The 22,084-nt window shown below is 55.8% G+C and overlaps 1 protein-coding gene across 1 annotated transcript; it reads left to right on the forward strand.

Moving 5' to 3' along the window:
• The first annotated feature begins 10,938 nt into the window (after positions 1–10,938).
• On the forward strand, positions 10,939–21,790 carry LOC124966245 (vomeronasal type-2 receptor 26-like). Its single transcript, XM_047527278.1, has 6 exons — positions 10,939–11,147; positions 13,465–13,756; positions 15,923–16,720; positions 18,387–18,596; positions 19,562–19,685; positions 20,775–21,790. The coding sequence occupies exons 1-6, from the start codon at positions 10,939–10,941 to the stop codon at positions 21,788–21,790; spliced, it is 2,649 nt and encodes an 882-aa protein (XP_047383234.1).
• The last annotated feature ends 294 nt before the right edge of the window (positions 21,791–22,084 follow it).

Consider the following 22,084-nt stretch of genomic DNA (forward strand, 5'->3'; position numbering starts at 1 on the left):
GGGCGTGTCTGTGCTTAGGGCTCTGCTGAGGAAGAGCGGCAGTGTGGCAGAGAGCACGTGTCAGGAAGTGTGCACTGACTACTACAACCTGCCCCTGGTTTCCTGCAGAAGGAGTGCAGTGTAACGTCGTGGGCGACGGGCACCCGGGTTGAAGGTAGGCTCGCAGCTGGAGCAAGCCTGTGCAGAGAGCACGTGGACTAGGTCACCCGCTGAAGAGAAGGTCTCCCAGAGGAAGAGCATCGCCCCACTTCCCTTCCCTCTTGGCTTCTGCTGGCTCTCATCTCTCCTAGGCTCACATGTAACACTGTGAGTTACAGAGCTGCAGGGTTTACAAGGCCTGCGAGATCGTGTGAAGACAAGAGGGAAAGTGTCCCCTTCTACATTCACAGGGCGTGGCTGGCCTCTCACCTGTTTCCAGCTGCTTTATAGCCAGTTCCTCCCAAAGCCGAGCACAGAAAGAGAGAAGTGAGGGTTCTGAGTGCGCATGCGTTCTTCAGCCAGGATTTTAAATTTCTTTCCTGAGGCCCTCACAGAATTCCACGTTGTTGAGATCTTAACTGACTCTTATCTTTGTGAAAAGCACACTCCGACCTGATGGTGATGTTAGCATTGAGGCCATTTAAATTTTTTTAAGAAAACTCCTGCTTTTTGAAATTCTATACATATTAATGTATTTTCTGGTCAGTATTATTTTTTCTAACTCTAAAAGTTTACCCTCTTTGTTCAGAAGCCAGTTTCTCCAGGGTTTGCTCTTGAATACATTCAAAAATTCCTTTAATGAGTCCTAAGGAGGACAGAGACGTGGTCTTGTTGGGAATGAGTCTGATAACCACGGAGGACAGAGAGCCGCTACCTGAAACCTTTGATGTCAGTGTCCATCTTGGCTGCTGGGTTTCATAGCTGGTGTCTCCAGTTGGACAGGCCTGTCCCATGATTACGTCATAATATCAGAGTCTGCTGGGCTCTAATTTAATTTCTAATAGGTTAAATTGAATAGAGGCTTAATCTTTATCAATCACACTGCCTCCTACCTGGGGGCTCCAAATAAAATAGTCACAAAATCTGCTTCCTTTCCTTTTGGTGTGTGTGCACACCTGTTTATTGTGTTGTTGGTTGTATGTGTTATTGTGTGGTCTCAGAATTGGCATTTGGACAAATAAGCATGCAACAATTAAAATTTAAATAAAGAGATGGATCCAAAGAATATAATTGAAGCAATCAGTCAAAAGGAATATATGCTTAAAATTCCAACTCACAAACCGTTTTCTGGGTGGTCAGACAATAAAGTGTTGATTTCTACTAAATGTCCATAATGTATCGTCATATCCCATTGCTTCTAAGATATTTCTTGCAGCAAAAGACATGGTTCATACTGCTAACTACATTTGTCTGATATTTTCATTTATGTAGGAAATCCTTCTCCCATGGGAAGTCCCCCGCCTGTGTACCCATCTACAGTTGCTTAGCATGACATTTTGGCAATACAAAATGTGGAAATGGCAATTCTCCTAAAATGAAAAATTATTCTGTTGCATTCCCAGTTTCCTAAACAATGTAGCATGTCAATGGTGCTCTCAACAGCCATTGTCTAGGTGTTGTAACCATTCTTTAGTTTGTACCTACTGAGGTCATTTAACCCACTTCACCCTCTGCTGACGAGTTCCGATCCCACGATGTTAGTTTGTAATGTTGAATCACAGCAACAGACACTTTGGATTGATGTGGTTTTTGGTATAAGAACCCCTGCAACCCTGTGGTCTGGGCTGTTCTCCCGATAGCCATTTTGGGGGGCATCTTGTGAGACAGTCAGCCGGCCGGCTTAATAAAGACTCTCAATGTTGGACTTCTTAGTGGTGATCGGTCTGTTCTTAAGTTGACCCCATAACATTTGGAGGCTCCAGCGAGATCCTGGCTGCCTGGTGGGTAACCACCGCCCACCCCTGACCTGGGAACTCCTGTGGAGGGGAGAGGCCACAGCGGTGCTCCTAGGGAAGGCCTCTGGGTGACGTTCCTCAGCCCCAGGCTGCATGGTGTGTGGATTCCCAACCCAGGACTGAGCTAAATTCTCCCAGAGTCACCTGTTTCTGCCCCCCGGGGACGAGTCAGTCTGTTTCTGGTGGACCCGCATCTGGGGACTCTGAGGAAGGCTGGACGCAGCATTACTTCTCGAGTCCGGGACTGGCAAGTCGTTCCCAGGCCCTCTGGGCAGAAATCAGGAGTGGGCACTTGTCATTGTCTTTGGTGTCTTACCTGTTCTGTGTTTGTTTGTCCTTTTCTTTTCTTTTTTTTTTTTTGTATGTGGTGATTTTAAAATTTGTTTATTGACACGTAAGCACTGTACACATGGAAGGGATTCATGTTATATTTCCACACATACATACGGAGTGCATTGCTGCTTCCATCCACTCTTCTACCATCTTCCCTCATACCCTTCCCAGTCCCTAATAAGCACATTATTAGGTAGTTCCACATTCCAGGTAACTTTTTAAAAAAAATTTCCATATTTGAAAGAGAACGTGCCAAATTGGCAGCTATTTTCAGAATAGCTGTCAAAAGTAAGCAGTCTGTATATGCTTAAGTGAATATTTGTGGAAGGTTTATGACATTGAAGGTAAAACAGAGAAGACTGTGGACCTATGAGATGCTAAATAATGTATGTTTCTGTCCATTTTTAAGTGAACCTGATAGCCAAGCAGCAGTGGGCCATGCTTGTGATCCCAGCTATTCAGAAGGCTGAGGTGGGAGAATTTCAAGTTCTAGAAGAGCAGGAAAATTTAGGAACACCCTTTCTCAAAGAGAAAAAAAAAATAATGCGGATCTGGTACAAGGATGTAAAAAATCCTCTTACATTTTGGGCGATCTTTAAAGGGTCACAGGTATGCATTGGTCCTTCATTGGGGTTTTGCTTCTGGTGTTAACAGTTTGACCACATAAGGATGATTCTATCTTTTCGAAGGTTACTAGTTGTATTATGTCTCAGGAACTGTCACTTTACTTTTAATTCCTTTTTTCTTCTCCACTACTGGGAATGGAAGACAGAGCACTTATACTAAAGCTATATCTCCTAGGTTTTTAATCCTTTGGAGACAGGGTCTCTCTCAGTTGCTCAGCCTGGCTCCAAACATTCACTCCTTCTATCTCAGCCTCCCAGCAGCTGATCCAGTCACCTGTATGATTTCTTACAATCCTAAAAGCTACTTTTTGAAATTTGAACGATCTTGGTCCTCACTTCACAGATTGAACAATGACTACCACCTGTGGCTTAGAAAACTTAAATGACACTTAAGTCTATTAAAGGTTGAGATAAGAATTTGATTCTGAACCATATTTGGTTATTTGATATTTAAAGTCTAAAGCCTCCTCTCTCTCTCTCTCTCTCTCTCTCTCTCTCTCTCTCTCTCTCCCTCTCTCTCTGTCTCTCTCTCTTCCACTTACTCCTTCTTACTTAGGCATTCAGCAGTAGAGAAACAAAACAGGCAGCTGAGAATCCAAGTCAAGACTGCAGAATTAATCTCTACCTTCTCTCCAAACATTCCTCCCCATGAGGTCCCATGTTTCAGTCTCAGCTGCATCATAACCCGAGGTGCCGTGCATCCTGCAGGACTGGTAACCTGGAGCTTCTCATCTGTGAAAGTTCTGTGCACGATGTCTCTCTGGAACACCTGTCCCATTCTGAAACCAGCCCAGGTTCATGGAATTGCCGCTCCCTTCTCAGCGCTGGCCTAGTTTTACCCGCTGCACCGCTGATGGAGCCAGAGGCCATAGTTGCCTTTGGCCTGGACAAAGGCGTCCGCTATGTGCGGGGCCCTAGGCGGGTCCAGCGCCCGCCCGCAGGTGGCATCGCGGTTCTCTGCACCCTCGACGGTCCCTTTCTCTGTCCCAGGCCCGCTGGCACCACGTTCCTGGTCCAAGTTCCCGGCGTTCCCAGTGGCTCTCTGACCAGCAGCGCGCCCCCGACGGTTTTCTGCCAGAGCACACATCTGCACTGAGCCTGGGGCGCAGTACCACTCTTGTCTTCGTGTCTCCAGATTCTCGGTGACAGCACCACGGAGGGCCATAGCGGAAATTCGTCGCTGGCGTCCAGGCCAGTTGCGGTCCTTTGCAGGAGCCCAGCGGCACCGTTTTCTCTCGCGCACTCTCACTCGGTTGCCGCTCAGCTAGTCGATCCGTGCGCGGGTGTTCTCGGTGGCCGCGCCGCCGCTGTCGCCAGCCTTTTGGTTCACCGCGCGGGCGCTCACCCTTGCCCAGCGCAGTCCACTGGCGCCCACTGCCCTCGTGGCCAGGGCGGCGGCCGCGCCTCTGTGGCCGGATGCCCTGCCTCGCTGCATCGCGCCTCGTGCCTTCCGCAGGCTGAATTAGAGCGCCCGAGCCCCACTCCTTGTCCTCCCAAGTCCGGTGAGTCCACGAAGCCGACCGCGTCCCGGGTTGCCGGTCCCTGGAGGCCCTGTCCCGCTGTGGCTGGTTGGAACCCAACACCGGGGCGATGGCTTCGTCCGAGCGTGCGTGGCTGGGCGGCGTCGGGCGTTTGTCCAGCCTCGGGTTTTCAGTCGGATGTTGGGTCCTGGGACTGTTCTGAGCTGCGCCCTCCGCTGTGTGCCAGCAGGTCCCCCGTCCTGAGCGCGAACCCCAGTGAGCTCGCGGGTGCTGGTGACGCCGGGGACACGTCGGGGCGCAGCGAATGCCCTTCTCCTGGAAGAACAGTTCAGTGATGGCCACGTTAGCAGGGGCCGCGGATTCCTCCTCCCACCGCCCTGGTTTCCCGCGGAGAGTCCCTCTTTGACCACATTGGGACTCGCACCTGGTGGAGAAAGGGAAGTGGCCTCCAAGGCCATCTCGGTGGCGCAGGCTCCTTCCCTCCGTGGCCAACCCGGCCTGCGGCCGCCTGGGATGCTCACTCTCGGGGAACTCGGGAACACCGGCTACTGGGACGTTTTTGTTTGTCCTTTTCTGTTTTTTGCTGCCTTGAGTGTGGACGTGGGTCGGTCTCCCTCGTGTTGGTCCTGCACACCCTTCAACGCATATTGACCAATTTCCAGGAATTCCAGAGAAGGGCCGAGTCCACAGGACCTGCTGTGACATCTTTTCTCTCCCTCAATTCTCTGAGAGAGAATGGCCAGCTTTCGAGGTCAGATGGCCTCCTCCAGGACCACCACATTGTCTTTGGGCAGCCTGGACATCCTGCTCAAATGTTTTATAGTCAAATTTGGAAAAAAATGGCTAACGAGCTTTTTAACCATGTTCACTAAAGCTTACATTAAAATGTAAACTGCTGCCAATAGAAACTTCCAACTATTGCAGTTGGTCAACCAAAGTGCCAGGCTAACATTTTGATGGCTGCCATCCAGGAGACCAGGAAAACCGGGTAGAACAAGACCCCACCTGAGGGGCTCTCCCAGGAGACCAGTGGAAGCAGCTCCCTTGCTGTCTCCTCGGGAATCTCCTTCAGGGAGGGATAGGGCACAACCTTGTCTATGTTCTCTTAATTCTTTTCATCTGTGATGAGAGGGACCATATCAGGCGAAAAAGACTTAAAATTCTAGTTTTTTGAGCTCATAATTTTTGATCTGGTGCACCTAAGTTAATTTTTGATCAGACCTATTTTATTGAAGTATAAAGTTTTCTTAATGCTCTGTTTCATTCAGAGGCCAGTTTATAAGGGTCAACTCTCAGTCTAAGGGGTTTTAAAATATAAGTTATGAGGCCTTTGTCCATCTCTTTTATGTATATGTGTATTATCATGTCCACATATGTTTGGTTCCAAATTGACATGTGAGCTCATCAATTAAAATAATAAAAAAGAAGGATCCAAATACCATAACTTCACATGATTTTGAAGGTTCAATTTAAATTGGGTAAACAATGAAAAGAAAAGCTGTCTTTAAAACTTGCTAACTCACAAGTTTTTCTAGGTGGTCACACAACTAGTAATATGTTAATTTTATAAAATGTCTAATATCTGTGGTTTCTAAATTTTTCGTCAACTGGGAACAAATGGTTGATGCTGTCCAATACACTTCTGTGATATCTTGGCATTTTTTTAAAAAAACTAAACTAGATTTGACATATATGGGATTAATCATGGATTGATTTCAGGAGTTCAAATGTTAACTGTGAAAGATAACATCCAGTACTCAAACTCCTTAAATTCCACAGGGTAACATACTTAAACAATTTTGGTGCTTTCATAAATTGGTAAATAAAAAGATGGTTTAAAATGACTTTGTGTTCATAGAAAACAAGGTTACTAAAAGTCTCCACAGGTATTATTCTATATAAAGGGTCCAAAAGTATGAACTATATTTAAATAGAGTTCTATAAATACCCAAGTATTACACCTTATGAAAACGGAGTAATTAATCTCAATTCAGAAATTTACAAGAGTTGTTTCAAAATATAAATTTTAAAAAGGGGATCAACAGATTTAAAAATTTAAATGGTTCTAAGTATAAAAATATAATTAGTAAAAATTGTTTCTAGGTAAGAAAATCGTTATGTGATAAAATAAAAGTATAGTACATGTATGTAAACAACAAGAGTGTCTAATTAAGGGATTAAAAAGCATAAATTAAGGGTAAATTTAAAAAGTTTGTGTGTACGTATAATTAAACAACAGTGAACTAATCGAGCTTATTCTGTAAGGTCAAATATTAATGCACTGATATAAACCAAAGTTCAGTCCATATGTAAAATGACAAATAATTCTTAAAATATCAATTTTCTGTTAGCATCATGCCTGCTAATTTTATTCTCTAGAAGAGCTGCTCATAAAAATTGGGGTTTGTACAGCTCTGGTTAAACAGCGCCTGTTATTTTGGAGCATTGTACCACATTCCAAAGTGTAAATTTTCTTTAAAAACTCAACTTGGTTAATATAAAGATATTAATGTAATTGTAATGCTATTACTCTTCTTTATATATTAAATGTGTTCATATCTTCTGGGTATAAAATCTTTATAGGGAATGGTTTAAAGGAACATTTTATCAAGCTGGTGTTCTCCAATGTAAGGTTGTAATGGTAATTTTAAACTTATCAGAATAGAAAATTTTATTGGGGGTTTATTTATAGCATTTAGTGTTCTGTATCTGGACCTGAACCTTATGTCACCTTCTACACTGGGACAAAAATGTAAATGTATTTCTAAAAGATAATGAGCGCCTGCTCTGTTTAAATGTTAATATCATGAAACAGGAAAGCATTTTGTCACTTTATTACGCAAAAGGAAAGTTAAAACTCTCTCCGCTTTTAAGATGTAATATTGTACTGTGTTAACTAACATTCATATAGACTTAGGAAATAATATATGAAAATTTATAAAATGGTATTTAAAAAGAAGACAAAGAGCAACTTGAGAACTTGACCACTCTACCTAAGATTTATGAAGAGCCCCCCTTACCTGAGATAAGGCCCTGCCTCCCACCTTACTACATGTTACAGTGGCTCCAGAATAAGCCAGACTTCATCTCATTCAAAGTCATATTCAAACAATTGGTTTTTGTTGTAAAATGACTGTGATCTCCAACAGGGGATATAATATATAGCTTAGCCAAAATTCAAGATAGCGATTACACAAGGAAATTTGCTTTCACTGCTGTTAATTCCATTTTGTATTTGCCTTGTAAACTCTTTAACTGTTGCTGGATTAGTGTTTTGCTGAAGTAATGCTTCAAAAACAAAAAAATTGAGTTAATTTGAAATCATAAGCCATCATGTATAGGACAGATAATATAGACCCCAATTATTAAATGTGGGTAAATGACTGTCAAGTCATAGACATTAGAGTAAAAGCCCAGCACTCTTACTGTACGACTGGGGAGACTGAATGCTGGAAGTTTAAGATCACATTTATAGACTGAGATTAAAATAAAAGGGCCAAGAGAATCAGTATTTGGCTCTTTCCCTCAGAGTCAGCCTGAACCCAGGGAACAAGAGAACTTCTCTAAGGAACTCTGCAACTCTGGGCCACACGACCTCCGGATCAGGGGGATTAATGAGAGCACTGGAGGATAAAAGGCCAATCAGTGCACCTGCTGCAGAGGAGGTTCCTTGGGAAAGGGAGACATCCCTGATGCTTCCAAAAGCCACCTCGTCAAGGAGACCCTGCCAGGTAATGGCACTAAAGGAGCTAAGAAGCTGCTCTCAAGTTCCCCAAGAGTAACCCTGTGGGAACTCAGCTGACCCTTAACAGCAGACAGGAACAAGGTCAATTTGACCAGCTTGATCTTAAGCACCTAGCAAAACAGTTAAAACCAAAACACAGTCATTAACGGACATTTAAAAATCTAAACAATAGTTACTTTAATGTACCTTGAGATGTACACTTGTGTTAGCCCCCAAAATAAGTAAAACTGGAGGAGACAAAAGAGATCCTTAGACAGAAATGCCTGACAACTATCAAGAGGAACTACTAGAGTTATACGTTTTTAGTCAGTTTAAGGCCTACAGATCCTCCTAACCTCCAGTGCAGGTAGACTCCATCAGTGTTTGCTAGCATGATTCTGTAGCCCAGGTAACAAAAGTAAAGGGATCTCTAGTAAACAAAGAGATCATGCCAACAAATAGATATTTTACAAACATCAGATGACATTAGATAACTGAACTAAACGCTGTGTTTACATTCCTGGTAAGTCCGACAGTGCTAAAGATTTACAAATGAAGGCCTTATCCTCTCCAGGCTTGTTAGACTCTGTTAGGCCTTGTTATGGGAACAGATAATCTCTCCTGGTGAGAGATTATCGATTTCTGTCATCTTCATGATACTCACTGACGTGTTCCAGATGCTACAATATTTATTTTGTATCACTCTCATTTCAGTATTCATATCTTTTTGTCCTTTCATGGAACCAGACGTTTACCCCAGACAGCCTCAATTTCTAAGAAGGGGGTCCAAAGTGCTTGCTCCATCCCTTGTGGCCTCCCTCAGCTTGAAGCATCAAGAGCGCTCATCGCCTGTTTTCCTTACAGTAGTAAGATGTCCCTAAAATTAGAGGGGTAATAATAAAAGAAATCAAAAGACAGTCAATATAGACAGGTAATTGGGTTAAAAATAAAGGCCGGTTTGGGTCCAGGAAGTTGGAGGCCAACGACGTCCAAGAGATTGAAATGTTAATGCTTCCGGAGCCCTTCCTCCACCCTTACCAAGAACCTGCCCCTGCTCCAACCTGTGGTGAAGTCTCTCCAACAGGCTCAACTTAGGAGAGAGCAGCCCAAGAGACCACGGTTTCCAACACCCATTCCAGCCAGGAGACTACATCTGTGAAAGTGTTTCCAGAAAACGGACAAATGCCCGGCTGAAATGGAGGAGACTTGCTCACAATGTGGATCGATCACATCTGAGGCAAGACAACAGAAAAGGGACAGCCCTCAGAGACTCCCACCACCCTCCAAAGATAAGACTGAAACACGTGAATCATGTTTTCTCTCCTGCTTATTCTTGCACGTCCACTGCAGCCCTTGGGACTTCCTCAGGCCCACATGAGCAGCATGCTGCGGCCCCCGAGGGAACATGGTTTGCTTGTATGTCAGGAGTAACTCCATGCCTGGCCCCTCAGCTGTTCGAGGTCACCAAGTGGGACGACTTCTGTGTTACTGTCCACCTCATCCCCAGGTGTTCTATTGTGAAGGGGAGGCAGGAAGGACATCGGGCGCTACTACATTGATCTAAACGAGCGGCCCCTGTCTTAGTTCCCCCTATGGGATTAGGGACAGCTGTCTCCACTGCTGTAGGGACCAGTACACTCATTACAGGGTGACCGTGATCTGTTGCCCAGGGTCAGCGGTGTCCAGCAGTGCCGCCTGGCTCCTGCCGATTGCCAGCACGGCTCCATGACCCCGATGGCCCCCAGGGCCCCTCTGCAACACTTACAGCCTCTGGTCAGCACTGACCGAGCTCTGTCCCTGTGGAGCTGCCTGTTCAAGAGGCTGCAGGGCAGTGTGGTCAGCGTAGGTGGCTGACGTGTCTTCTTGGACCTGGGTGATCCTGGTGTGGGCAGGTGGAGCAGCTTCAGCACCCCGCTCCTCTCCTGGACGATGCCCTTCCATTGGAGGCCCCCTGACCAGTGGACACTGCAGGCCGGCCCGTGGACATCTGGTCCCCCCTCGTGCTCTGTAGTGGCTATGGAGTTCCTGAGCCCTGGGATGTCCTGCCCAGGGTGTGCAGTGGGAAGGGGCCGGGCCGAGCCGCCACACCTGGGTGTCATTTGGAGGATCTGCAGTGCTGCCTCAGAGGGGCGGCACCATCCCTGTCCCCACCAGTGACCAGCAAGGGACGGGGGCCCTGTGTCCACCACCATACCCCACCCTGCTGGTGTGACCCGGCCTCACCGGGTGCCGACTGCCTCCCTGCCTCCAAGGTCGCAGGGCAGCCTTCTTCTCCAGAGCGCCCCAGGCTGCGCCCGTCCAGCCTCAACCAGCCCAGCCTCCCTCCTGCCTGGACCTGGGCCCTGGCCTCAGAGTGGGCGCTGAGGGCCTTGGATCCCAAGGAGCCCTGCTGCTGCCTGCTGGGCCTGGCCACCTGCAGCTGGAGGACACGCCCCTCTCCAGGGCTCACACGCTCCGGGTTCAGGGCTTTGGGCCTCCTGGGCCCCTCTGCAGAGCAGTGTCCTGGGGACCCAGAGCAGCTGCTCCTGGGCCTGCAATCCCTCAGAAAGCAAGCAGGACCCAGGGGGCCCTCCCAGGCGGACAGAGGACGCCAGAGCCCAGCCCCTGCCGCAGGGCGCCGGGGAGCCAGGGGAGGAGAGAGAAACTTGTAATAGGCGTGGGGCTTGGTGACCCCCCATTGCAGCTTGGGTCCCGACTCCCCAGGGCCTGGAGGCTGCTGGTGCAGATGAGCCTCAGCCCAGGCGCCTGGTCCAGGCAGATCCAGGTAAAAGGCGCTGTCACTGCAGGACACAGTTCCACACGGGGGCTGCCACGGCACTGGCCGTCCTGACCCTGCGGGCATGTGGCTGTGGGCACTGCTGCCTGCCGTCCTGGGCCCTCACCCCAGCATCACCCTCTCTGGGCCATTCAGCTGGCGCCTGCCAGGCTCGAGCTCCCGTTTCGACCGACCGGGGGACGTGGTGGTGGGGGGCAGCTTCTCCATCTTGTGTTTCGATGAGGTCACCCTGTTCAATTTCACTGCTCCTCCCGTGGGACAGGCCTCCTCAGAGTAAGTGCCCGGGTGCTGGGTGGGAGACGCCGAGGGCAAGGGGGATGTAGAGGGCATCGCCAGGGTCATCCTGTGTGTCCAGGCTGGTGGGTGGTCACCTCGCATCCTCAGGGTCATCCTGTGTGTCCTGGCTGGTGGGTGGTCACCTGGCTTCCTCTGGGTCCGTCCTGTGTGTTCAGTTTGGTGGGTGGTCCTCTGACCATCCTCAGGGTTAGTTCTTTTGTGTCCAGGCCGGTGGGTGGTCCCCTGGCCTTCCTCAGGGTCTGTCCTGTGTGTCCAGGCTGGTGGGTGGTCCCTAGTCTTCCTCGGGGTCAGTCCTTGTGTGTCCAGGCTGGTGGGTGGTCCTAGTCTTCCTCAGGGTCAGTCCTTGTGTGTCCAGGCTGGTGGGTGGTCCCTAGTCTTCCTCAGGGTCAGTCCTTGTGTGTCCAGGCTGGTGGGTGGTCCTAGTCTTCCTCAGGGTCAGTCCTTGTGTGTCCAGGCTGGTGGGTGGTCCCCAGTTTCCTCAGGGTCAGTCCTTGTGTGTCCAGGCTGGTGGGTGGTCCCCAGTCTTCCTCAGGGTCAGTCCTTGTGTGTCCAGGCTGGTGGGTGGTCCCCAGTTTCCTCAGGGTCAGTCCTTGTGTGTCCAGGCTGGTGGGTGGTCCTAGTCTTCCTCAGGATCAGTCCTTGTGTGTCCAGGCTGGTGGGTGGTTCTCTGACCATCCTCAGGGTCAGTCCTTGTGTGTCCAGGCTGGTGGGTGGTCCTAGTCTTCCTCAGGGTCAGTCCTTGTGTGTCCAGGCTGGTGGGTGGTCCCTAGTCTTCCTCAGGGTCAGTCCTTGTGTGTCCTGGCTGGTGGGTGGTCCCTAGTCTTCCTCAGGGTCAGTCCTTGTGTGTCCAGGCTGGTGGGTGGTCCTAGTCTTCCTCAGGGTCAGTCCTTGTGTGTCCAGGCTAGTGGGTGGTCCCTAGTCTTCCTCAGGGTCAGTCCTTGTGTGTCCAGGCTGGTGGGTGGTCCCCAGTTTCCTCAGGGTCAGTCCTTGTGTGCCAGGGTGGTGGGTGGTCCCCAGTCTTCCTCAGGGTCAGTCCTTGTGTGTCCAGGCTGGTGGGTTGTCCCTAGTCTTCCCCAGGGTCAGTCCTTGTGTGTCCAGGCTGGTGGGTGGTCCTAGTCTTCCTCAGGGTCAGTCCTTGTGTGTCCAGGCTGGTGGGTGGTCCCTACTCTTCCTCAGGGTCAGTCCTTGTGTGTCCAGGCTGGTGGGTGGTCCCCAGTTTCCTCAGGGTCAGTCCTTGTGTGCCAGGGTGGTGGGTGGTCCCCAGTCTTCCTCAGGGTCAGTCCTTGTGTGTCCAGGCTGGTGGGTGGTCCACAGTTACCTCAGGATCAGTCCTTGTGTGTCCAGGCTGGTGGGTGGTCCCCAGCCTCCTCAACCCCTCCCTGTCCAGGTTTGACCAGGCTCTGAGGCCTGGGTGCTGTGTCACTGTCCTCCTTTTGGCCCGACTGGCCAGGCACGGGTCTCATGCACCTGCTGTGTGAGAACAGGGTGGGCCCCCAGCAGAGGTGACATTAACCCCTCTGGTGACACTGCTGTGCATGTGGCCCTGTGGGTCCTGTCTGCCTGTGTCCTGTGTCCTCCCCGGACACAGATCGTGCCTGCCTCTGCTCTCGGGGTTCCAGCGCAGTCCTCCTGGCCGTATTTAAATGGTGGGCTCAGCTTTACTAAAAGTCTGCCTCGTGTCAGGAGGGCGCTGTGTGGGACCCCAGCCAGGCGCTCGTGAGCCTGGAGGATGCCCTTCAAGACCACCCCGGCGACTGGGCCAGACCCTGCCTCCACACAGAACACACAAGGGCTGGGTGTGGTCAGCGGCAGAGCCTCTGGTGTCCTGCCCAGGCCCAGAAAGGGCAGAAGAAAATGCCGACTGTCCTCCCCAGGACCTGCCTCCTTCCCCACCTGACTGGAAAGGAGGCCCAGGAGGCTCCGTGTCTCACATGGCCCTCAGGTTAAAGTGAGCAGCGTGAACGGTGGTGTGGGCACTCTGTGCTGCGCTGGCACAGGGGTCCACCAGGGAGGGACGAGCTCAGAGTCCAGATCCTGCCCTTGGTGAGGTGGACATTTGAGGTGGCTTTCCTGGAGGTTCTGAGACTCTTCAGTCAGCCTCCTCTGTGCCCAACTGAGGGCTGTGGGCTTTGTCCTCCCTTCCTCCCCTGCAGGGGTTCTGGGGGCTGCTTGTGGGTCATCAGATCCCTGGGCATGTGCCTGTCCCTGCCCTTCGTCCAGCCTGGGAGCGGCAGGGGCACACGGTCCCGCTGTCTGCCCGCTGGGCAGCGTGAACATGGGCTTTTCCACTCAGCCTGTCCCTGTGGAGCTACCTGGTGGCCCAGAGCTTTGTGTTTGCCGTGGAGGAGATCAACAGGAGCGTCCACCTGCTGCCCAACCTGACCCTGGGCTTCTCCATCCGCAACTCTGGGTGCTCAGTGCACGGAGCCGTGTTTGAGATGATGAGCTTTCTCACGGGGCAGGAGGAGCCCATCCCCAACTACGCCTGCGGACCCCGCCTGCCCAGGGTGGCCGTGGTCGGGGACACGCGGTCAGCCCTGTCCATGGCCATGGCCAGGCTTCTGGGGCTCTACAAGTTTCCCCAGGTGAGTCTCCCCAGAGCCTTCACGAGAGCTGACCCTCAGCAGGGCAGCAAGGGCAAGGGTGTCTGGAAGGGTACTGACCACTCTGCTCTGTGGCTGGTTCCTTGTACCTCCCTGCTCTCTGTCCAGTACTGTCCTCCAGGTAAGCTTCTCTTGAGACAAGTGCAATCCAAATGGTCAGTGAGGTAGCTGGGGATCAGAGGAGGAATAGGGCCAGGACCAACTCACCCCACCCCAGGTCCAGGAGCTGGACTTGAGGCCAGGCAGTCCCCACCCAGGTCTAGGAGCCGGACTTGAGGCCAGGCAGTCCCTACCCAGGTCCAGGAGCTGGACTTCAGGCCAGGCAGTCCCCACCTCAGGTCCAGGAGCTGGACTTGAGGCCAGGCAGTCCCGACCCAGGTCCAGGAGCTGGACTTGAGTCCAGGCAGTCCCCACCCAGATCCAGGAGCTGGACTTGAGGTCAGGCAGTCCCCACCCAGGTCCAGGAGCTGGACTTGAGGCCAGGCAGTCCCCACCCAGGTCCAGGAGCTGGACTTGAGGCCAGGCAGTCCCCACCCAGGTCCAGGAGCTGGACTTGAGGCCAGGCAGTCCCCACCCAGGTCCAGGAGCTGGACTTGAGGCCAGGCAGTCCCCACCCAGGTCCAGGAGCTGGACTTGAGGCCAGGCAGTCCCCACCCAGGTCCAGTAGCTGGACTTGAGGTCAGGCAGTCTCCACCCAGGTCCAGGAGCTGGACTTGAGGCCAGGCAGTCCCCACCCAGGTCCAGGAGCTGGATTTGAGGCCAGGCAGTCCCCACCCAGGTCCAGGAGCTGGACTTGAGGCCAGGCAGTCCCCACCCAGGTCAAGGAGCTGGACTTGAGGCCAGGCAGTCTCCACCCAGGTCCAGGAGCTGGACTTCAGGCCAGGCAGTCCCCACCCAGGTCCAGGAGCTGGACTTGAGGCCAGGCAGCCCCTGACTCGTGCCACAGTGTCACCTGCCAACCCTTCCCGAGTCACACTCTGGTGGCCCCCAGCCTCCTCATCCTCAGTCCTGACCGTGATGAAGGTGATCCTGGCCACAGTTCACACCTTGAGGTGGGCGACTCAGTGGCTCTCAGCTCAGGGTGTGTGGTGGTCAGCTGAGGGTGGGAGAGCAGGGCTCTCCCTGCACAGCCCAGACCAGCAGCTGCCACTCCGCCCCCCCACCTGAGGCAGGCCCTTCCTGCCCTGTCCGTGTGGGTCCGCTTGGCCAGGGTTTCCCAGTGTGACCTCTGCTCCCCAGGTCCTCACTCCCCAGGGTCCTGCAGTCTCCCTGTGGTGCAGATCAGCCCCTCCCTCCTCTCCTTGCCAATGGGTGCTGCGTCCTGTGCAGGGTCCCCAGTGCTGGCCGCCCGTCCCGTCCTGGGCGTGTGAACCGTGCTCTCTGGCTGCGGGTGCCCCTTGCCGTCCACGTCCAGGTGTGGGCCTGTGTGCCTCCCGTCCTCCTGGGTGTGAGCGTGGCTCGCTGGCGGAAGGCTGCCTGTGTGTGGTCTCTGGGGGCCTCGGTGCTTCCCAGAGCCTGCTGTTTGTCCTCCCTGCTGGGCAGGTGTCCACGACCTGGAGTAGAAGGCCCCAGCTGGTGGGAATTGCTCTGTCCTGCACTGGGCTGAGTCTCTGGGCCTGCTGGGCGGGCGTCCCCTCACTGAGGGGCTGGTCCCCTGGAGTCCCAGCATGGTGTCCTGGGCTCTGGTCCTGGAGCTGCCCCACCTCGGCTGCTCTTGGAGGCTGGTCCCTGGTGGGCTTCCTCTCCAGGCTGAGGCTCCAGGTCTGGTCCCTGGCACTCTGAGCTGGTCCATTTGTGTCCTGCCGATCATGACGGGGGCCTCCTCCCACCAGCCCCACACCCTCACAAGACCCCTCTTGGCATGGGGTGGACCCGCCCTGGGCAGTCGGGCAGACGCCACTCATGTTTCCGGAAGACGCTCACTCCCCAGCTCTGCTCCAGCTTGGGGGACCTGCTTCCCCGAGTGTGCAGGGATTGCTGCTGAGGTGCAGGACTTCCACGGACAGTCTTGGGGAACCCTGCAGGGCTAAGGGGCACACTGGCCACTCCCTCTCTCTGGCTGTCCTCCTTCCACTCTTCAATCCTGGGGGCCTGGCCTGAGTCCTGGTGCTGACCTTCTCTCTTCCACTGCCCGGACCTTCCCTACAGGTCAGTCACTCATCCACGCTGCCCATCCTCAGTGACAAGGCCCAGTTCCCGTCCTTCCTTCGGACGCTGGCCAGTGACCTCACATCGTGTTATGCGGTGACCCAGCTGGTGGTCCGGTTGGGATGGACCTGGGTGGACATTCTGGCCCAGGATGATGACTATGGGCAGCAGGCCAGCTCACTGGTTGCCCGGGAGCTGAGCCAGGCTGGCATCTGCATTGAGGCCCATCTCTACGTGCCTGCCCAGCAGTCCCTGGAAGACACAGACGCCATTGTCCAGAGGATGCAGGTCTGCACTGCCACGGTGGTTCTGGTCTTCCTCAACAACTTGAGCTTCCTGCTCATCCTGCAGGGCTTGCTGGGCCTGCCGGTCTCGGGCCAGGTCTGGGTCAGCTCAGAGAGTCTGCACATGGCCATAGCCCTGAGCATGCCAGGTGCCTCTGAGGTCCTGCAGGGAGGCTTTAGCCTGATTTTTCAAAGTAGCCATGTGCCTGGCTTCCCTGAGTTCTTGGCTCACCTGCACCCGAGTCGGACCCCAGAGGACATGTTCATAGAGAGGTTCTGGGAGGTCAACTTTGGGTGCACGTGGCCCCCCAAGAATGGCTCAGTGGCAAGTGGTGTCCAGCTCTGCTCAGGGAATGAACGTCTGCAAGGCACCGAGGACCCTTTCTGGGAGGCTCGAAAAATGGACATCGCATACACCCCCGTGTACAGCATCGCCCACGCCCTCCAGGACCTGCTGGGCTGTGAGCACTGGGCTGGGGCCCGTGCAGACCCTGGGCATGTCCTGCCCTGGCAGGTGAGCAGAGGGTGGAGGGTGCTGGTGTTCCCGCTGCAGGGCTGGAGCGAGACGCACTCCTCAGTCGCAGGCCTGCTGTCTGCGCCCTGGCAGGAGCACTGCAGGGAACCCAGAGCCCCCCACCGCCCGAGCACAGGTGAGTCACGGGGCCGCGGTGTCGCTCCCTTAGCACAGCCGGGATCCTAGCGGAATTCAAGTTCCAGGTAAACCTCCCAGTAAACCCCCAGGGAAACCTTCCAGAGCCCCTCCTCCCTGTGGAGTCCAAGGCTGAGTCTGCTGAATTTACCTGGCTGCCCCAGCACCACCTGTGAATTTCCAGAGACTCAGCACAAGAGAGGAGAGAGCAGGTCAATGGCCAGGGCTGTTGGGACCTCCACCGAGAGGACGGTGCCCAAGTGCATGGATCAGCCCTGCAGGCGGTGGTGAGCTGGGTGGGCCGCAGCCCCTGGCCTGTGTGCAGAGGATGGCGTCCTAGGAGAGCTGCTCACCAGGGGCCATCAAGGCAACCCATTCCCGGTCGCGTCTCTGTCCCAGCGTCATCCTTGGGAGCAGGGATGCACAGCCACCGAGAGAGGAAGGCGTCAGGCAGGAGTCTCCTGGCCTCCATGCAGAACCAAGAAGTGGTCACCTCAGCCTTGCTGGCCAGTCCCAGTGTCTGGAGGTGTCTAGAGATTTGACTTCCTCACCAAGGCGTGATGCTGAGGCCTGGGTAGCAGCTCCTTCTGGTGGACACTGGGACAGGAGGCAGCAGGAGGGCGTTGACCTGGTCACTGGGGTGCAGGCCAGAGGCCCCACCTGAGGTGAGCGGGGATGTCTCTGCGCCGGCTGCTGGATGGAGGGAATCCCAAGGTGCTGTGGCTGAGGACGGGGTGCCCTGGGCAGGTCCTCTCAGGCCGCCTGGGCCTCTGCTGTGTGCAGACACCCTCCAGAGCCCAGGACCGGTTCGGCTGAGCACCGGGTGCTGAGTGGTGAGTGTCAGGTGTGGGCAGAGAGTGAGATGAAGCCCATGTGGGTCCAGGGCCTCCGTGTGCTGTTGGGGGACAAAGCAGGGCTGGGGTGGTGGAGGTGTGGACCAGCGAGGTCCTCTCTGGGGAGACCTGTGAGCTCTCAGGTGGAGGGTGGCAAGCGGCTGCCAGGCAGGTGTGGGGCAGGCAGGGCAGGCACAGTGGGAGTGCAAGGCCAAGTGTGAGGAGAGGCAGGATTGGCCAGGCAGCTGGACCTAGCCTGCCTGGGAGAAGGCCATGGATGTGCCCTCTACTGGGCAGAGCCTTGCGTTGGAAGCCCCGCCAGGGTGGCCTGCCCAGGCGTGTGATGGGAAGGCCGAGGCTGTCCCAGCCCAGGCGGCCCTGGAGCTGGGTGTGAGCATGTGGGTGGGTTCCTCCATCCAGGGCAACAGGGTCAAGTGAGGTGTGCGGCTGGCTTGTCGTCAAGTGTGCTCTGGACTCACACTCACCATCCGTAGGAAACCTCCCTCTGCTTCAACCGGAGTTAAGCTCTAAGACGTGCGTGGGCCCTGCTCACTCTGCAGGCTTAGTGCCCATGTGACCAGCGACGGGTCGGCCCTGCGTGGAGCTGTGCCCGCTGAGCGCTAGGGCAGTGGCCTTGGCTTGTGCCAGGCCCAGGGACCATCCTCGGCCAGTCTACAGCATGGCCCTTCCTTCCCCAGCTGCTCCAGCCCCTCAGGAAGGTGCGCTTCAAGACCCCGGACGACACAGAGGTCACGTTTGATGCCAACGGGGATTTGGTGTCCAAATTTGACATTGTGCGAGGGCAGAAGACCCCCGAGGGCTCATTCCACTTGGTCCACGTAGGCGAGATCGACCCTCGAGGCTCCTCGGGGAGCAGCATGACCGTCCACCTGCAGGAGGACCTCCAGGTGAGCCTCCCAGGTACTTGGAATGGGGTCCTGGAACACTGGAGCTGGAGGGAACCTCGGAGGCCAGGGTCCTTGTCCCCTGCCCATGCGTGACGTGTCCTTGGCGCTAGGCGACACCAGGGAGCTTCAACCAGGTGGGTGAGCCCTGTGGCCCCGTCCTTAGGGGACAGGCCTCTGCTGAGTGTGACTGGAAGGGTCAGCCAGGCCTGGGGTCCACCCCGTGATCCCAGCTGCTCAGGGGCTGAGGCAGCAGGATCCCTCAGCCCACGCCAGCCTGGGCACGTGGTGAGGCCCAGTCTCAGGAGGACTGGGTGGCAGCTCAGTGGTGGACGGCTGGCCCCGCCTGGCAGGCTGGTTCCCACCCAGAGGAGAGAGTCATCTTCAGCTGTAGGTGTGGGATGGCCTTGCATGTCTCTGTGTGTGAGTGTGTTGTGCATGGGTGTGAGTGTGCATGTGTGTGAGTGTGCATGTGTGTGTGAGTGTGCATGTGTGTGTGTGAGTGTGCATGATTCTGTGTGTGAGTGTGCATGTGTGTGAGTGTGCATGTGTGTGAGTGTGCATGTGTGTGTGTGAGTGCATGTGTGTGTGTTAGTGTGCATGGGGTCAGTGTGTGAGTGTGCACTTCTGAGTGTGAGTGTGCCTGGGGTCAGTGTGTGAGTGTGCACGTCTGAGTGTGAGTGTGTGGTGTGTGTGCTCAGATCCACAGTGTCTAGGGCAGGTCCTGGAACCTGGGAAGGCCCACTGCACACTGGTCAGCTCTGCTCCTTTGTCCAGGTGTCCAGGTGGAGCTCTTGGCAGGTCCGCTCACTCACTGCAGGGCTGGGCCCCTACCGTCTGGCTCTGGTGGGCAGAGAGACACCTGTGTCGTGGGCGGGATGCACTGTGGTTGCTTCCGCAGGCAGGAGGCCCCACTGGCCACCCGTGCCCTGGCGGGTCGCTGGTGACTCCCTGCTCTTCGTCCCCAGGTGCCCAGCTCCGTGTGCAGCAGGAGTTGCGTTCCAGGGTTCAGCCAGACCCCCCGACAGGGAGCCCCCCACTGCTGTTTCGACTGCAGCCCCTGCCCCGAGGGACACTTTGCAGAGCACACAGGTGAGGGAGGGAGGACCCTGGACCCAGGGGCCCTCAAGGCCCTGCCGGCCTCTCAGGTTGCCAGTCCAGGGAGCTGCGGGACCACACCCTTGTCTGGGCCCACAGTTGGCCAGGACCTGCCCGCCTGCTTGACACTGTGGGCACTGATTCCTGTCCTCTCTGTCCTCCCTGGGTGTCTATGTGCCATTCCCTTGTCAGAGGACAGCAGGCAGTCCAGCCCCTTCCCGGGGACAGCAGGCAGTCCAGCCCCTTCCCGGGGACAGCAGGCAGTCCACCCCCTTCCCGGGGACAGCAGGCAGTCCTCCCAATTCCAGGGGACAGCAGGCAGTCCTCCCCCTTACCAGGGGACAGCAGGCAGTCCTCCCCCTTCCCAGGGGACAGCAGGCAGTCCTCCCAATTCCAGGGGACAGCAGGCAGTCCTCCCCCTTACCAGGGGACAGCAGGCAGTCCTCCCCCTTCCCAGGGGACAGCAGATAGTCCTCCCCTTTCCCAGGGGACAGCAGGCAGTCCTCCCCCTTCCCAGGGGACAGCAGGCAGTCCTCCCCCTTCCCAGGGTACAGCAGGCAGTCCTCCCCCTTCCCAGGGTACAGCAGGCAGTCCTCCCCCTTCCCAGGGGACAGCAGGCAGTCCTCCCCCTTCCCAGGGGACAACAGGCAGTCCTCCCCCTTCCCAGGGGACAACAGGCAGTCCTCCCCCTTCCCAGGGGACAACAGGGAGTCCTCCCCCTTCCCAGGGGACAGCAGGCAGTCCTCCCCCCTCCCAGGGGACAGCAGGTAGTCCTCCCCTTCCCAGGGGACAGCAGGCAGCAGGCGCAGGCCCTCCCCCTGGCCCTCCTGGTCTGCACTGTCCCCGTCTCAGCACAGGCCTGTCCTGAGGTGCTGGGTTAGGACCTGGTCACGTGGATCCTGGGGACAGGGTGAGCCCAGGGCCCTTCCCGAGGTCAGTTCCTGCCCGGCTGGGGAGACTGTCCAGGTGGTACCTGTGGCCCCTGCCCCGTCTGAGGTGGCCGCCCATTCGGGTGACCGAGCGCCGTCCGTGGAAGGCGGTGGTGTGACCGCGGTGGCCCCGGCCCCGGCCTGTGTCCCACAGACGTGCCGCACTGCCTTCCCTGCCCCGAGGAGCAGTACCCGAGCCCGGCCAGAGACCGCTGCCTGCCCAGGACAGAGGCCTTCCTGGCCTTTGAGGAGCCCCTGGGACTGGCGCTGGCCGCTGCGGCGGTCGGCCTGGCCGGCCTGGCGCTGCTGGTCCTCGGGCTGTTCCTGCGGCACCGGGACTCGCCCGTGGTCAGGGCCAACAACAGGGCCCTGAGCCACACGCTGCTGGCCTCCCTGGCACTGTGCGCCCTGTGTCCCCTGCTCTTCCTGGGCCGCCCCACCGCCGTCGCCTGCCTCCTGCGCCAGACCACCTTCGCCGTGCTGTTCACCGTGGCCGTCTCCTGCGTCCTGGCCAAGACGCTGACCGTGGCCCTGGCCTTCAGGGTCACCAGGCCCGGGTCCAGGGCGCGGGCGTGCCTGGGCCCCCGTGCCTCCTCCTCACTGGTCCTCGTGGCCTCCCTGACGCAGGTGGCTCTGTGCGGGCTGTGGCTGGGCACCTCCCCGCCGTTCCCAGACAGGGACGTGCGCTCGGAGCCCAGGCTGGTGGTCCTGCGCTGCCAGGAGGGCTCTGGCCTGGCCTTCTCCTGCGTGCTGGGCTACCTGGGCCTCCTGGCGGGGGCCACCTTCTCTGTGGCCTTCCTGGCCAGGGGCCTGCCTGCTGCCTTCAACGAGACCAGGCTCCTGACCTTCGGCATGCTGCTCTTCTGCAGCGTCTGGCTGGCCTTCCTGCCCCTGTACCACAGTGCCCGGGGCAAGTCCACCGTGGCCGTGGAGGTCTTCTCCATCCTGGCCTCCACGGCGGGACTCCTGGGGGGCATCTTCCTCCCCAAGTGCTACATCATCCTGCTGAGGCCTGAGCAGAGCACCCCGGCCTGGCTGAGGCCCGGATGGGGACGCAGCGGGACAGGCAGGGCCCCGGGGCCCCGCAGGAGGGCTTCCCGCAGACCAGCACCTGGACGCCCAGGGCAGAGGACACCGGGGCCGGGCGTACCGGGCTCAGCACTTCTGTGAGCGCTGGACACCAGAGGGGCCCTGAGAGGGGAGGACTCAACAGGGTGCCGACGGCCATCATGGAGGGTGGGCCCGGGGCCGTGGTGGACGGTCCTGTGTGTGCTCAGTGCTCGAGGTTTCACAGTGACAAGAGGCAGAAACAGGCTGAAGTGGGCGGCCGCAGCAGCAGGAGGAGCACTGTGGGAGGGGCAGGCGTCAGACCCCTGCAGGCTGGTGGACGCAGGGAGGACCCGTCTGGCACTTCCTGGAAAGGTGGACACGGAGCTCCCAGGGCCTGGTGGTCCCACTGCTGCA

Source organism: Sciurus carolinensis, chromosome 16 (genome assembly GCF_902686445.1).
Source record: "Sciurus carolinensis chromosome 16, mSciCar1.2, whole genome shotgun sequence".
NCBI lineage: Eukaryota > Metazoa > Chordata > Mammalia > Rodentia > Sciuridae > Sciurus > Sciurus carolinensis.

What these genes read in the sequence shown, in the direction of transcription:
- LOC124966245 (XM_047527278.1), top strand. Translation starts at nt 10,939, where the DNA reads ATGTGGCTGTGGGCACTGCTGCCTGCCGTCCTGGGCCCTCACCCCAGC. An exon ending in GTGGGACAGGCCTCCTCAGA is followed by an intron (nt 11,148 to 13,464) that starts GTAAGTGCCCGG and finishes TTTTCCACTCAG; the next exon opens with CCTGTCCCTGTGGAGCTACC. An exon ending in GGCATGTCCTGCCCTGGCAG is followed by an intron (nt 16,721 to 18,386) that starts GTGAGCAGAGGG and finishes TTCCTTCCCCAG; the next exon opens with CTGCTCCAGCCCCTCAGGAA.